Source organism: Sarcophilus harrisii, chromosome 5, assembly GCF_902635505.1.
Source record: "Sarcophilus harrisii chromosome 5, mSarHar1.11, whole genome shotgun sequence".
In the NCBI taxonomy this organism is placed as follows: Eukaryota; Metazoa; Chordata; class Mammalia; order Dasyuromorphia; family Dasyuridae; genus Sarcophilus; species Sarcophilus harrisii.
In genome coordinates this window covers 94,913,401-94,930,496 of record NC_045430.1, presented here as the reverse complement: position 1 = coordinate 94,930,496, position 17,096 = coordinate 94,913,401, and the positions used below count along the sequence as shown (strand labels likewise).

The window sequence follows — 17,096 nt, the reverse complement described above, 5'->3', positions numbered from 1 at the left end:
ACACTGCACTGTTTTATAGTTTTTTTATAGCCTTTTATAGCCTTTATAGGATCTATAGCATAGGTCCAAATTATTCTCCAGAATAGCTGAATAGTTGAATAAAGTTGAATAGTTGAAATAGTTGAAGATTAGTTGAAATAGAATAGTTGAAATAGTTGAAGTTCACAACTCCACCAAGGAGACATTTGTGTCCCAATTTTCCTACATCCTCTCCAACATTCATCATTATCTTTTCCTGTCATCTTACAATCAGAGAAGCATGAAGTGATACCTCAGAGTTGTCTTAATTTGCATTTCTCTAATTAATAGTGATGTAAAGCATTGTTTCATATGACTAGAAATGGCTTTAATTTCTTTGTCTGAAAGTTGTCCATTCATATGCTTTGACCATTTTTCAATTATGCAATGGCTTGTTTTTATAAATCTGAGTTAATTCCCTATATATTTTAGAAATGAAAACCTTTTGAACTCCTAAGCACTGAGAACATTCAGGAGCTGAAAAATGAGGACTTTGCATCATAAGGTCAGCTTCTATTTTATGTAAGCTAGTATGCTTGTTCCCTTCTTCCCCACGCCAATAGTTCTTTCCTTTTTTATCTTACTGTTGGCTCCTTAGTAAGACAATTTATCTCTCCATTACCTTTATCTTTGAATCCCTTTCTACTTTGTCCTTTCCCCCCTCACATCTTGCGACAACAAAACCTCAGATTACTTTCCACCCCACTATATGCCCTTATCTGTTCTTACTAAGGGGTTGCTAGACAGAGATGGAAGAAGTCACATGACCATGCCAATGGATCTATAAATATACATTATCTAACATTGGTTGGTTCTTTCCTTTAGCAAGACAGTCCTTTATCTTCCTTAACTTATTCTCTTTTGTTTAAATTAATTTCATTTACTTTTGCTGCATTTTAAGTTCCAAACACTCTCCTTCCTTCATTCCTCATCCTGCACTAGAAAAATCATAATTTGACACAGATTTATATTTGTAAAATATAGGTAAAACTATGCCATGTTTGCTTCTATTTATAAGTTTTTTCTCTAAAGATAGACAGCATTTTCTTTCATAAGTCCTTTGTAGTTGATTTGGATATTTATAATATTCAGAATAACTTGGTTGTTGACAATTATTCTTTGAACAATATTGCTTACTGTTTATACTTCTTGGGGTTCTGCTTGTTTCATTTTTCATTATTTCATGCAACTCTTTCCACATTTTTCTAAAATCAACCTGTTCATCATTTCTCATAGTATTTCACCACAATCAGCCATTTATCAGCTGATGATTATATACAGTTTTATAACTTTTTAAGCATAGTTCCAAATTGCTCTCTAAAATGTTAGAAAAGTTCACAATTTTTCCACATTCCCTTCAACTTTTGTCATATTCTTCTTCTGTCATTTTAGTCAGTCTGATAGGTGTGATATGATATCTGAAATCTGTTTTGATTTACATTTCTCTAATCAAAAATGATTTAGAGAAAATTTTCATGTATCATATATAATTTTGATGTATTCATCCAAAAACTTCCTGTTCATATCATTTGATCATTTGTCAATTGGGGAGTGACACATTTTGATAAAGTTGGAAAAATTTTCTCTATATTTGATATGAGACTTTTACTGAGAAACTACCAAAAAATTTCCCTAATTTTCTGCTTTCCTTCTAATCTAATAAAATTTAGGTTTTATTCATACAAAGCTTTTTTAATTTAATGTATTCATAATTATCAATTTTTCATCTCACAGTGCTTTTCATCGCTTGCTTATTCATAAATTCTTCTCCTATCTATAAGTCTGATAAGAAATATGTTTCGTGGTCTTCTAATTTTCTTATGATTTCTCCCTATACATCTAGGATAAAAAATGTATCCATTTTGAACTCATTTTTGCAACTGTATAAAATATTGGTGTATACCGAAATTCTGCCATACTACTTTCTAAGTTTATTTCTAAATATATATATATATTTCTAAATATATATATTTCTAAATATATATATATATTTCTAAATATATATATATATATTTCTAAATATATATATATATTTCTAAATATATATATTTCTAAATATATATATATATTTCTAAATATATATATATATATTTCTAAATATATATATATATTTCTAAATATATATATTTCTAAATATATATATATATTTCTAAATATATATATATATATTTCTAAGACTGGAGCTGACTATGATCATTCACTACTGTGTCTACTCTGTTCCACTTATCTGCCTTTTTATTTCTTAGCCAGTATGAGATAGTTTAGATAATTAATGCCTTATCATATATTAAGAACTGGTACTACTAAACCTCTCTTATTTATATTTTTATTAAGTCCCTTGTTCTTGACAATTTACTTTTTCAAATGAATTTTTGTGTCATTTTTTTCCTAGTTCACTAATTTTTTTATTAATTGGGATGGCAATGAAAAAAGTAGATTAGTTTAGATGGAATTATCATTTTTATTATATTGGTTTTGCTCACACATGAACAATTACTATTGTTCAAATTATTTAAATCAGACTGTTTATTATTATCATGATTACAGCTTTTGATTGACAAAACAAATGCAAGGGTAATTTTTCAACATTGACACTTGCAAAAACTTCTGTTCCAACTTTTCTCCTCCTTCCCTCCACCCCCTTTCCTAGATGACAGGTAGTCTCATATGTGTTAAACATGTTAAAGTATATGGTAAATATAATATATGTATACATATTTATACAGTTATCTTGTTGCACAAGAAAAATCAGATTTAGAAAGAAAGTAAAAATAACTTGGGAAGAAAAACAAAAATGTAAGCAAACAATAACAGAAAGCGTGCAAATGTTATGTTGTGGTCCACACTCATTTCCCTGTGTTCCTTTGCTGGGTGTAGCTGTTTCTGTTCATCACTGATCAATTGGAACTGATTTGGATCCTCTCATTATCAAAAGTAGCCACTTCCATCAGAATTGATCCTCATATAGTATTGCTGTTGAAGTGTATAATGATCTCCTGGTTCTGCTCATTTCACTTAGCATCAGTTCATGTAAGTCTCTATAAGTCTCTCTGTATTCATCCTGCTGGTCATTTCTTACAGAACAATATTATTCCATAACATTCATTATTGATGGGCATCCATTCAATTTCCAGTTTCTAGCCACTATGAAAAGGCCTGCCACAAACATTTTTGCACATAGAGGTCCCTTTCCCTTCTTTAATATCTCTTTGGTATATAAGCCCAGTAGTAACACTTCTGGATCAAAGGGTATGTGCACAGTTTCATATCTTTTTGAGTATAGTTCCAAATTGTTCTCCAGAAAGGTTGGATGCATTCACAACTCCACCAACAATGCATCAGTGTTCCAGTTTTCCCACATCCCCTCCAACATTCATTATTATCTATTCTTGTCATCTTAGCCAATCTGAGAGGTGTGTAGTAGTATCTCAGAATTGTCTTAATTTGCATTTCTCTGGTCAGTAATGATTTGGAACACCTTTTCATATGAATAGAAATAGTTTCAATTTCATCATCTGAAAATTGTTCATATCCTTTGACCATTTATCAATTGGAGAATGGCTTGATTTCTAAAAAGTCAATTCTCTATATATTTTGAAAATGAAGCCTTTATCAGAACCCTTAACTGTAAAAAATGTTTTCCCAGTTTATTGCTTCCCTTCTAATCTTGTCTGCACTAGTTTTATTTGTACAAAAGCTTTTTAACTTTATGTAATCAAAATTTTTTATTTTGTGATCAATAATGATCTCTAGTTTTACTTTGGTCACAAATTCCTTCTTCCACCACAGGTCTGAAAGGTAAACTACCCTATGTTCTTCTAATTTATTTATAATCTCATTCTTTTTCCCTAAATCAGGAACCCATTTTGATCTTATCTTAGTGTATGGTGTTAAGTGTGGGTCAATGCCTAGTTTCTGCCATACTAATTTTCAATTTTCCCAGCAGTTTTTGTCAAACAGTGAATTCTTATCCCAAAACTTGGAGTCTTTGGGCTTCTCAACTACTAGATTGCTATAGTTGATGATTATTTTGTCGTGTTAACTTAACCTATTTCACTGATAAACTAGTCTTTTTCTTAGTCAATACCAAATGATTTGGTGACCTCTGCTTTATAATATAGTTTTAGATCAGGTATAGCTAGGTCACCTTGATTTGATTTTTTTTTTCATTAGTTCCCTTGAAATTCTTGACTTTCTGTTCTTCAATATGAATTTTGTTATTTTTTCTAGGTCATTAAAATAGTTTCTTGTTAGTCTGGTATAGCACTAAATAAATAGATTAGTTTAGGTAGTATTGCCATCTTTATTATATTCACTCTACCTATCCAAGAGCACTTAACATTTTTCCAATTGTTTAGATCTGACTATATTTGTGTGGAAAGTGTTTTGTAGTTTTGCTCATATAGTTCCTGACTTTCCCTTGACAGATAAATTGCCAAATATTTTATACTACCAACAGTTATTTTAAATGGAATTTTTCTTTGTATCTCTTGCTATTGGATTTTGTTAGTGATGTATAAAAATGCTGAGGATTTATGTGAATTCATTTTGTTTCCTGCAACTTTGCTAAGGTTGTAGATTATTTCTAATAGCTTTTTAGTAGAATATCTGGGGTTCTCTAAGTATACCATCATATCATCTGTAAAGAATGGTTATTTGGTTTCCTCATTACCTACCCTAATTCCTTTAATCTCTTTTTTGTCTCTTATTGCCAAACCTAGCATTTCTAATACAATATTGAATAGTAATGGCGATAGTGGGCAACCTTGTTTCATTCCTGATCTTATTGGGAATGGTTCCAGTTTATCACCATTACATATGATGCTTACTGATGGTTTTAAATAGATGCTACTGACTGTTTTAAGGAAAAGTACATTTATTCCTATACTCTCTAGTGTTTTTAATAGGAATGGGTGTTGGATTTTTTCAAATTCTTTTTCTGCATCTATTGAGATTATCATATGGTTTTTGTTAATTTGGTTATTGATATAGTTAATTATGTTAATAGTTTTCCTAATATTGAACCAATCCTGCATTCCTGGTATAAATCCTACTTGGTCATGGTATATTATCCTGGGGATGATTTTCTGTAATGTTCTTGCTAATATTTTATATAAGATTTTTGCATCAACGTCACTAGGGAGATTGAAATCAGACTATTTCTATAAAGTGTTCATGTTCCTGGATTTGTCTTGGCAAGTATACTCCCAGATATTTTATTCTACTTGCCATTATTTTATTTTTTAAATTAATTTATTTAAATATACATTGATTTATTAATCATTCTGTGATACTGCAAAAATGTGATTCTTTGAGAGGTCAGGACATAGTCCAAGGATCACGAGTTGTCTGTATAATGTTCCATCTCCCACCATTGAGATGAAGTAAATGGATATTTTCTCCTTGCTATAAATGAATCATTTCATCTCCTATCCTTAAAGAGTAGAATTGTACAATGAATAGAGTGTTGGGTCTGGAGTTAGGAAAATTTGAGTTCAGACTGGCTTCAGACACTTACTAATGGTGTGATCCTGGCAAGTCATTTAACCTCATCTATAAAATGTGGATAATAATAACTCCTGCCTCTCAGGGTTGTTGTGAGATCAAATGAGATAATAATAAAACCACTTAGAATAGTGTATGGCATAAAATAAGCAGTCTTTAAATATTAGATTTTGTTATCACTATTATTTGGTCCAAATTAAAATTTTATTTAATTGATATTTTTACTTGACTCATAGAGAATACCCTTCATAAAGGCTCAAGTCATTCATAATAATCTATTTTCTCCAAATACCCACTGTTCTGGAAAAGTCTGGGGAGATCTTTATCTTTCCTGGGTAAATTACATCTGATTACCTTCAAAAAGATAAAAGTATGTTGTTCTTTTTGCAGTCTTACATATTGCCTATAATGACACCCTGAAGCTTGATTCCTTAAAATAAACCTGTGAGTTCTTTTCAATTTGTATTTTGAGTTTTAACTTCTAATTCTTGGAAGTTTTCTTTGATGATTTTCAAAAACATAATTTCAAGAGGGATAGAATCTAGTGTCTGCCTACCCAAGTTGATTCTAACATAGAAAACCAAAAAAATAGATAACAAAAGTAACGAAGTGTTAATATGTTTTAAAAGGTGATTGTCCTGATGAAAAACTATCCCAGTAAAAGGCACTACATCAAATAAGGAGCAGAGATACAAACTCCAAGCACAGATTCCGAGAGTTACTTGAGGAAATAGCTTCTAAGAAGGAACTTTGTCAGTAAAGAAGGGAGTTAGTTGAAGGCTCAAAGGAGAACTAGCTGTATATTGTTTTGAACATGGAAAGCATATGTTCATACTTTTGATGATGATTGTTGTTGTTCTTTGTTCTCAAAAAAAACCATGTCATTATGAAGTTGATGCCATGAAATACAAGTGAATTGGATTTGAGGGATATAGGATTATTCAAGGCCTCAGAAGTTCCTTCAGAGTTGACTGAGTTCAATGGAAAGTTAGAGAATGAGACAACTATAAATGGCTTGGATAACAGTGGGAGATCTTGGCCTTTTCAAACTAATGTATTTCGGAGGTCTCAGTTCATCTGAGACAACACCCATTCAGAGATTAAATCTAAGAAATGATACAAAAATTATCTCTTATACATATTCAAAAAATTCATTTTGGAGGAGGAAGACCTTCAGGGTTTTGGGTCAAAGCAGAAACAATTGTTATTTAAACTGATGATGATAGCCAAGGCATGAATAATATGACTTATAATTCACCTACTGACCATTAGTTGGCTCAACATTCACAACAAACCTTCGCTGTGTAAGAAAATATGCAGGTACTAGAATGATACAAAAAATGAAAAATATGAAGACATGTTTCTTGTCCTGAAGTAGTAGCATATATAAATGATATGTGCACATTATAATATATAAACCAATTACAATGATATAAGGTAGAAATTCTAAGTATTGTAGCAAATCATAAAACACTATAGAAGAAGAGGATAAGAGATGTCATTTCCACCTCAAGGAATTCCTCATGGGGAAGGTGACATGGAGCACCTAAATGAGTATGATTTGAACAGGGAAAGATGAGCAAAGGAGGGGCATCAATTTTAGTAGAATAAAATAATAGGAGCAAAAGAACCAAGATAGAAAAGAAATGTCAGAATAAGAAGGCTTTAAGGGGAATTAAAAAATAATTTCATTTTTATTAGTTGTTTTATTTTATTTTGTTTTTTAACCAAGTACACCAGTACAGAGTTCCCTTTGAGGAACTTTCTCTGTCAGTGGAGATTGGTACCTTCTTTGCAATCTGTACTTAATAGAAAAATGATAGAACTGAGAACTCTAGGGGCAGCTAGGTGGTGCAGTGGATAGAGTACCAGCCCTGAAGTCAGGAGGACCTGAGTTCAAATTTGGTCTCAGACACGTAACACTTCCTAGCTGTGTGACCCTGGACAAGTCACTTAACTCCAATTGCCTCAGCAAAAAGAGAGAGAGAGAGAGAGAGAGAGAGAGAGAGAGAGAGAGAGAGAAATGGAAAGAACTGAGAGCTCTATATTCATAGCTAAGAGGGAGAACTGTAATACTACCACCATGCCCTACACATTGAATTCAAATCATTACACTTCCTCCACAATCCAATAGTTGCTGACCATTCTGTTAGCCTTTTCTTTACTTCTATTTCAGTACAGTCTTGACTATACAACTTAATGCTTACTTTCTAGTTTGCATTTTTTTTGTTCCTATCTTTTGTCTCTATCTTGTCCCCCAATAAAGATTATGCCCATAAGGCAACTGGGAATATTTCTTCAAGGTCCTATAATGTGTATATATATATATATATATATATATATATATATATATATATTATAATGTTAGATATAGTACTAGTTGATCAGTTAGTTGATCAGTAAAGATTTATTGGTTGATTGATTTGTTTTTCTGTTTCTAGGGAGTGATTTTTCTGAACAAATGATACCAGATAATCAGACCACAGACACAGAATTCATTCTTCTGCCATTTTCCAGCAGCATGCACGTCCAGTATGCCTTAGGCTTCCTTTTCCTATTGATTTACTTCCTCACCTTAGCTGGGAACCTTTTGATAATGGCAGTCATCAAGATGGATTCCCAACTGCACACACCCATGTACTTCTTCCTGGTGAACTTATCCTTTTTTGATATGTTTTATTCCTCAGTCATGGCACCAAAGTTGGTTTATACACTACTGACCAAGAACAAAACTGTCTCCCTCAGTGGGTGTGTAGTACAGATTGGACTGATGTTTTTCATTGCTTCATCCGAAGCCTTTATTCTCTCAGCCATGGCCTATGACCATTACTCAGCCATCTGCAATCCTCTGATTTATGTGATTGTTATGAGCAAACGATTCTGTACCTTTCTGGCTCGTGGGTCTTGTCTACTTGAGGTAACCAATTCTCTGATGAATACTCTGCCTTTGTTGAGGCTGCACTTCTGTGGCCCCCACCTCATCCACCACTACAGCTGTGAGATGCCTGAGCTCTTACCTCTCTCCTGCTCTGATCTCTTCCCTAACAAGATGATTTTATTCACCACCTTGGTTGTCTTTGGCTTTGGTTGCTTCTTCCCTATCCTGTTTTCATATACCCGAATTATCTCTGCCATCCTGAAGATCAGCTCAGCCTCAGGCAGGAGCAAAGCCTTTTCTACCTGCTCCTCTCATGTCATTGTAGTGACCTTATTCTTCCTAACAGGTTTGGGCAGACATCTAAGTCCTGCTACAGGATCCATCCTGGAACAAGTCATCTCCCTACAGTATAGCATTGTGACACCCCTACTGAACCCCATCATCTACTCTCTGAAGAATGTGGAAGTCAAAATAGCCATAAAGAAAATGTGGAGGGAAAAAAGGTATCCTCTCTGGAACTTATTAAGCACTACAAAAACATTGGTGAGTATAAACAAAATTGGAGAAGTTATGATTTTCAGTACAGAATCTAAAAAGATTTTCAGCTTTACAAAAGCCTCAGAAATGGGATAGACCAAATGATAATATAAAGTGCATATCCTTATGTCTTGATTTATTCTTTCCAAAGCAATTTAACTTTCCATTAACTCATTTGAATGTAACAATTCTTGTGAGGTAAGGCCAGTATTAGGATTTTTATCTTATTGTCATCATCCTGTTTTCTGTTTTTTGTTTTTTGTGTTTTTTACCATTTAGAAGCTATGTAAGTCTGCCTCTGTTTCTTCACCTCAAAGACTCTAAGATGATATGCCAAAAGTCAAGAGGTCAAGGACTTCACTCCAAATCAGCTCACCTAGCAAGAATTCTTAAGAAATTGTGTAAATTTGAAGCAATTGTGATGTCTCTAGATAACTTGAAAGCAGTTTATAAATGCAAAACTAATAAAAACTGAATCTCTGGATTAAGCTGCATCATTTCTAAATGAATAAAAAAATCATTCAATTCCTTATATCTTGTGATTAATCCATATCTCAATGTAATTAACATGGAGGGTAAAACTACTGGAGTGTTGGTTTAATGACGCAAAGTAACCAGGCAAAGAAGGAGCATAAGAGGAGCTTGAGATTCATTGATTAGCAATAAAAGAGAAAAAAAATAGGAAAAATAGGATAGAGCAGGGATTAGAGGAAATCCCAGAGTAATACTCCTATATCAAAGGTATAGAAATTCAGGGAAATAAAATTTTTGCAAAATTTTTGTGAATAGTACAAAACATAGGAATTATATTTAGTATTAGTGATATGTGTGTGTGTGTGTGTGTGTGTGTGTGTGTGTGTATAAAAGAGAGAGAGAGGGAGAAAGAGACAGACAGACAGACAGAAGGGGGTGGAAGAGAGAATTAAGATGTGAGGAATAATACTAGTGAAAGAAAAAAATATATATTCCCTTCAGAAAAATGAATAATTTAACACTGCATAGTTGATATAATAAAAAGGTTAAAAACAGAACAAATCACTATATTACCCACACAAATTATTTCCAGCTCAAAAAATTATGAAGACCTGATACAAATGTATAAGAATAAAAACCATTCCCCAATATCAAAATGGCCAAAAGATTTCAATGGGGGACAACTAGGTGGTATGGTATATAGAGCACTGGCCTTGAATTTGGGAGTATCTGAATTCAAATCTTAACTCAATTACTTAATACTAACTATGTGACCCTGGGCATATCACTTAACTCCAAGTGCTACACACACACATACACATACATGAAGAAAAAATTTCAATTGGTATTTATTTTTAATACTAACAATAGCATTTACATATTGCTTTAATTTTTGCAAAGTATTTTACATATGTCATATAATTTGATTCTCTCAACATAACTAAGAAATATGTACTATTATGCCACCTATATTGCAAATGAGTAATGTGAGACTAAAAGAAAGTTGGTGTCATGGCCAGGGATTCACATCAAGTAAGTGTCTAAATAGAGGTTTTCTTATCTCTAATTTATTAATAACAACTTGAGAAATTACTCACACTCAATGATAATTTGATCTACTATTCAATAAGCAAAAGGAATATGGAAAACTGATCACTTTACTTTCCTCTCTAGAGCTATCTAGATTCAGTGGTCAGATACCACACTTAATGATGTTTGGGCAAGAGCCAAACCTACCTGCCTACTTGGACTTTGAAGTCTCAAGCAATGAAAAGGAAGCAGGCACTGACAACTACTACAATTATCCGTTGAATGAGAAGTTGAAGAAATCTTAACAACTAGCTGTGACTTCCGGCCAGAAGAGTTATTATAGAAAAATTTTAAAACAATTATAACCCAACTATATTAGCAAGAATTAGAGCAGTGTCAGAATTTTATTGAGAAATCTTGGAATTCAAAGATTTATATTAATGAAAATCTTCTCTATATCAAATTGTTAAGAGGAAACACTGCTTACCAGTTTTTGGAATAACTCATTTTTTAGGAGGCTCCAAAATAAAGTGTAGGAGAGAAAAGGTATTAGGCTGCATACTAAACTGAAGATCTACAGAGCCATTGTGCTAACTTCATAATTCTATGCTTTAAAACTTAATCTGAAAATGCTAAAAAATTGAACTGCTTCCATTTGAATTGCCTTAGGAATATTTTGAAGATTACAAAGCAAGATAAAGTACTGGATAATAAAGTCCTCTCTTGAACTGAACTGGCAAATATTTTTTTTTAATAATTATAACTTTTTATTGACAGAACCCTTGCCTGGGTAATTTTTTACATTATCCCTTGCACTCACTTCTGTTCTGATTTTTCCCCTTCCTCCCTCCACCCCCTCCCCCAGATGGCAAGCAGTCCTATACATGTTAAATAGGTCACAATAGATACAATATGTGTATGCAGAACCGAACAGTTCTCTTGTTGCGCAGGAAGAATTGGATTCAGAAGGTAAAAATAACCTGGGAAGAAAAACCAAAATGCAAGCAGTTTACATTCATTTCCTAGTGTTCTTTCTTTGGGTGTAGCTGTTTCTGTCCATCATTGATCAATTGAAACTGAGTTAGAACTCTTTGTCAAAGAAATCCACTTCCATCAGCATATATCCTCATACAGTATTGTTGTTGAAGTATATAATGATCTCTTGGTTCTGCTCATTTCATTTAGCATCAATTCATGTAAATCTCTCCAAGCTTCTCTGTATTCATCCTGCTGGTCATTTCTTACCAAACAATAATATTCCATAACATTCACATACCACAGTTTACCCAACCATCCTCCAATTGATGGGCATCCATTCATTTTCCAGTTTCTAGCCACTACAAACAGGGCTACTACAAACATTTTGGCACATACAGGTCCCTTTCCCTTCCTTAGTATCTCTTTGGGGTATAAGCACTGGCAAATATTTAAGTAAGTATGTACTTGCCCAACTCTGCTGGGCTGGCCTTGTTGCCCAAATGCCAAATATATTTGCATGAAAGATTATTGTATGAAAAATTCACTAAAGCAAGTGCATATGAAGGTCAGAAAAAAAGTTACAAGACCATTCTCACTATTTGTAATAACATGGGAGATGTTAGCATACATCAGCATCAAAGAAAGTGGTGAGCTCCATGAGGAACATGAAATGTGCAAATCTAATAGCATCACCATCCCAAATGTTCAAAAGGACTATTTGTGCCTGACCTGTGGTAAAGCCTTCTGAGCTTATATTGGACTGATATTGGACTAATCAGCCATAGTTAAATACACTGTTTCTTGATCCCAACATCATGATGTCATTCTCTTTGAGTATGAAAGATGAACAAAAACAACCAAAACCTCAAATGTTTTAATGCTTCATCTCCATCATTTAGTTTCCCTGCATTTTTTCAAGGGTCAGTTCAAATCTCAGATTTTTCAGGAGCCCTTTCCTAGTCTTAACCCCACCTCAGCCCCAACTGCTAGTGTCTTGCCATCTAACTACCATTTTGTCTACTCTGTGTGTATTTTGAATAGATCCAGTTATACTCATGCCTGCTTCCACTTTTAGAATCTGAACACCTTCAGACCAATGATTACTTTTAGCTGTCTTTGCATCCCCAGCACTTAGTAGAAGAAGAAGCTCTTAGTAAATGCTTGTTAAGTGACAATTTCTGAAAATATTCCAGTGCATTTTCACCAGACCCCTTTACTATCATAGGAGAAAATTTGTAATGGGACAAATCATTTGGTTATGTTTATCCCTGAGTACGCATACCTTCATCCCATAGAAACTCACTTTTTTTTTCTTTTTTTTTTTTTTGCAAGGCAATTAAGTGACTTGCCCAGAGTCACACACGTAGTCAATGTTAAGTGTTGTGCCCAGGTTTGAACTCAGGTACCCCTGACTCTAAGGCCAGTACTCTATCCACTGTGCCATCTAACTACCCCTCATAAAGCTTTTTCAAAGTATTTTCACAGGCACAGTAAAATCCCAGTTTATCTTGTAGGATATCATATGTTTTTCCTCAATATTATTTTATTTTTCCAAACACATGTAAAGATAGTTTTCAACAGTCCTTTTTTAAGACGTTATGTTCCAAACTTTTCTCTGTTCTTACCTCCCTCCTGCCCAAGACAACAAGCAGTCTGATATAACTTAAATGTGTGCAATCATATTTCCATATTTGTCATGTTGTATGAGAAAATTCAGATCAAAAGGGAAAAAAACCACAAAAAGGGAAAAAAAACGTGAAAATACCATGTTTTGATGTACATTCAGTCTCCATAATTCTTGATATCCACATTTGTATGTAGATGGCATTTTCCATCACAAGTCTATTGGCATTGCCTTGAATCACCACATTGCTGGGACGAGCTAAGTCCATCACAATTGATCATCAAATAATCTTGATGTTAGTATATATACTATTCCCCTGGTTCCACTCACTTTACTTAGCATCAATTCATCTAAGCCTTTCCTGACTTTTCTGAAATCAGCCTACTCATCATTTCATATAGAACAATAATATTTCATTACATTCATATACTATAACTTACTTAGTTCATGTTTTTCCTTTAAAGGAAAATGAGAAATTTTGGAGTAACTGAAAAAAAAAAAAAAAAGCAAACTACATTGATTCACTGTTGGTGGAGCTGTGAATTTATCTGGCCATTTTGAAAAGCAATTTGGAATCATGCCCCCTAAATTGTCAACTCTCAGTACCTTTTGAGTAAGCAATATAGCTACTAGACCTATACCTCCCAAAAAAAGATTTTAAAGAGGAATAAAAGATCCTATAGGGACAAAAATATTTATGACAAATTTTTAGTGTGGTAGCAAAGAACTGAAAAGTAAGGAGGCAACCAACAATTGAAGAATGGGTGAACAAAGTATAATATGTGAATGTAAAGGAATATTATTATAGTTTGAGAAACAATGGAAGAGATGATTTCAAAGAAATGGGATGATTTGTATGATGTCTTTAATGCAGAGAAGTAGGTAGCAATAGAACAATTTTATCCTTTGGCAATAGCCCTGTAAAAATAAATGATTTAAAAATACTTAGGACTTCACCTAAAAGTTATATGTACCCCTTTCTGGGCCAGGTTCTTTGTTTTTTATCTTTTTTGCACTGTTCTCATCCTTAAGATGCCAAAAAGAAGTATATGGTCGAATTGCCTCAGAGAATTGCTTTTTAATTTTCTATAAAGCAGTTCTCTGTTCTCTTCTCTAAAATATAATGTTCTCTGGGAGCAGGTTTCTTGGGAAGCTTCTGGAGGCAGCCTTAGTTTCAGTTCTGAGCAATAATCACCTCAAATACAGCCAGCTGTTAAAATCCAAATGCTTTATTGTCTCTTCCAAAATAGCCCAGTTTGTTTTCTTAGAGGCCTATCTTTCTCCTTGGTTCCAAGAGCTCCTGTTGCTTGTCCTTTTGCCTCTGCCAGCTTCAGCCTCCAGCTCTCTCTGAATCCTTCATTCTACCCAACTAAATCCTGGATTCTCAACCTCCCAAAAGTCTCTAGTTGGCTTGTGGGCGCTCGTTATATATAATCTCTTAAAGGTATGAACTCAAAGGTTAATTCCTCCTCCGAGAGTGGGATTGTGGGAGCTGTGACTTGTGAATATCCTCCACTGAACTTGTGAATCTCCTCCACTGAACCTGTGAATCTCCTGGACTTGTGTGAATCTCCCAGAGTGCCTATCAATTCCAGTGATTTAGTACCTTGTAAGAATCCTAACAGAAAATGTGCCATAGAAAAACACAATCTGGAAAATAAACTTGCACAAGGTGAATGATTAGAAAAATTAAGGAGAGTCCCATGGATCTATGGGCAACACAAAGTAATACCTCCTTTAATCATCTAAAACATTGGACATATGATGAGCCTCATATCAGTCAAAAACCAAATGAAAATGAGATGTTTGTTTTTATAATTTTGCAGTGAAATGAATTTTGTTTTTATCCTAGAAATCTTGAAAACAGCATAGAATGTTTCCTGACAAAAAGCATTTGATCTCACTTGATTAACAGAACCAAAGTGTGGCTAGGAGAATTGGGATTTCAAATCTCACTAGTCACAGTAAGTAGTAACAAAATTAGAAGATTTTGCTTCTGTTTTAGTCGATATAATTTATTTAATCATTCACATGTGTACAAGCAATCCTTATATGAAACCCTTGAAATAAATAGTAGTTCAACCCAAATAAATTTAATATATTATGAGTTTTTATATGGCTCATGTTATGGAGCATTACATATGTCATACCCTCGAGAAGATGGGTTCAAACTTGAATAAGGCACAATTTTTTTTTTTAAAGAATGAAATCCAGGATACTCAACCATTGACATGCTGCCAATACCTACATTAAAACACCATCTTGTGGCATGAACATAGATTGCATCCTAAGTAGCTATTACTATCACATCACTAGGTAGCTATTACTATCATATCACTAGACCTTTCAATTGATACTAGAGAAGGTACAGGTGTCTGATCTATCTTTGCTCATTTATCTCTAGTGTGACTGCAACAGCATTGCTCCAATAGAGAGGAACACTTCTGTTTTTTGCATACTTTTAGAGCCTGAGGAACTGAGCATTTGAGTAACAACTATCATTGCATATATCATATTTGGGACTTGAAACCAAGACTTTCCTATTCCAAGGGCAGTCATCTATCCAATGTGCCCCAGATCATACATAATAATAAATAATTGTTGTTCAAGTCCACCCTTGCCCCCTTATAATAGAATTCTGATTTCAGCCCTGATGATAACTTCAGAACTGACTTCATTCACTTCCCTATGTTCTCAAAATGAGGAGTCATTTCCTTACAGGTAAGAGATCATTTTGGCAAATGTATTTTTTAAGGAGTTGCTTTCTTCAATTAATTCCTGTGTTTCCCTATTTTTCTTCTTTTAAGATTCTTTAAAAATTCTCTGAAATAGTCTCTTCCATTGTTTCTTATAGTACAAACATATTAGACTGTTTCTTCTAGGTCTGTTTTCCAAATCTATTGTTTTTCTAATGAGGTATTTTACACTTTCTTATATTTTTTCCATTTTTTTTTTGTTTTGCTTGACTGTTCTTGATCTTTGTGGAGGGAGAGGGTTAGAGTCACTCTGCCACAGTATGATCAGGGGGGAGACTTCAGGCTCCTGACTCCTTAGCTAACCCTGACATATATATATTGGCACCAATGTGGACTAAGGACCTGCATGCAACTTGATCATAATTTCAGTGAAGAAGTCCCTGTGACTTAGGAAATAGGGTGAGTATTAAAATAGACAAGCAGGAAACTTTATTAAGGGCTAAACTAGTAACTTTGTTTCCTAGCTGAAATGGGACAGATACTAGGAAAAGAATCTCCCCCACTCCCATCCCAAGGGAGGTCTATAGAAAGCATTAGGTTAATAAAAGAGGCAAGGTTTGCTTGTAACTTGGGAGCAGATTGGTGGAGTCTTAGAAACATTAGAATACATGTCCCCTTGATTCTCTAAGGAAGAAGAAATAGAGGCAGATAAATGGAAACTAGTAGGAGAGCAACTAATTGAATAACCTTGATTCAATTTCTAAGAAAACATACTATATATACAATATAATACAATTGGCCTTAAATAATCCCATAAGTTCTAAAAAAAAAAAGTTTTAAGGAGAATAACCAGACAAGGAAGTGTGAAGAGAAAGAGGAAGAGAAGGGGGGTGGTACTGACAAAACAGACAAAAGACATGGAGAGTTGAGTGAATTTAAAGGGTATGGTGATTCTCATTCTCACAGCTCAGCTTCACCTCCACCTACACCCCAGCAGGATCTTGGCCCTCCCCATTAGTTTCACCTTCATGGGTGCAGGGAGGAAGAAGAGTGGGAAGGGCAGTGATACCATCAGCACCTCCTCCCCAGCAACCACCCCCTATGACTCCATTGCAAAAGGCACTACTTAAAGCCCAAGAAGAACAGAATATATCTGATTTAAAAATAGAAGTAAACCTTGTGATTGAAGAGCTTAACACTTCAGGTCAAGAAAAAAGAAGATACACTCCTTTTAATTTAAAAATTATCAAAGACTGGAAAAAGGAATTTGGCATTTGAAGTTTTAACCCCTAATGATTGGAAGTCTATAGCAAGGACATGTTTTGAACCTGGATAACCTTGTTGTGGCTTTCTGAGT

General features: G+C 33.9%; 1 protein-coding gene across 1 annotated transcript in view; it reads left to right on the top strand.

Moving 5' to 3' along the window:
• The window catches only part of LOC116419520 (olfactory receptor 8S1), a 37,511-nt gene extending 20,642 nt beyond the window's left edge, over positions 1–16,869 (top strand). The window contains exons 2-3 of the mRNA XM_031940190.1: positions 7,965–8,904; positions 16,737–16,869. Of these exons, the coding sequence (XP_031796050.1) occupies positions 7,965–8,904; positions 16,737–16,869 (1,073 nt within the window). The remainder of the gene's footprint in view (positions 1–7,964; positions 8,905–16,736) is intronic.
• Positions 16,870–17,096: the final 227 nt, after the last annotated feature.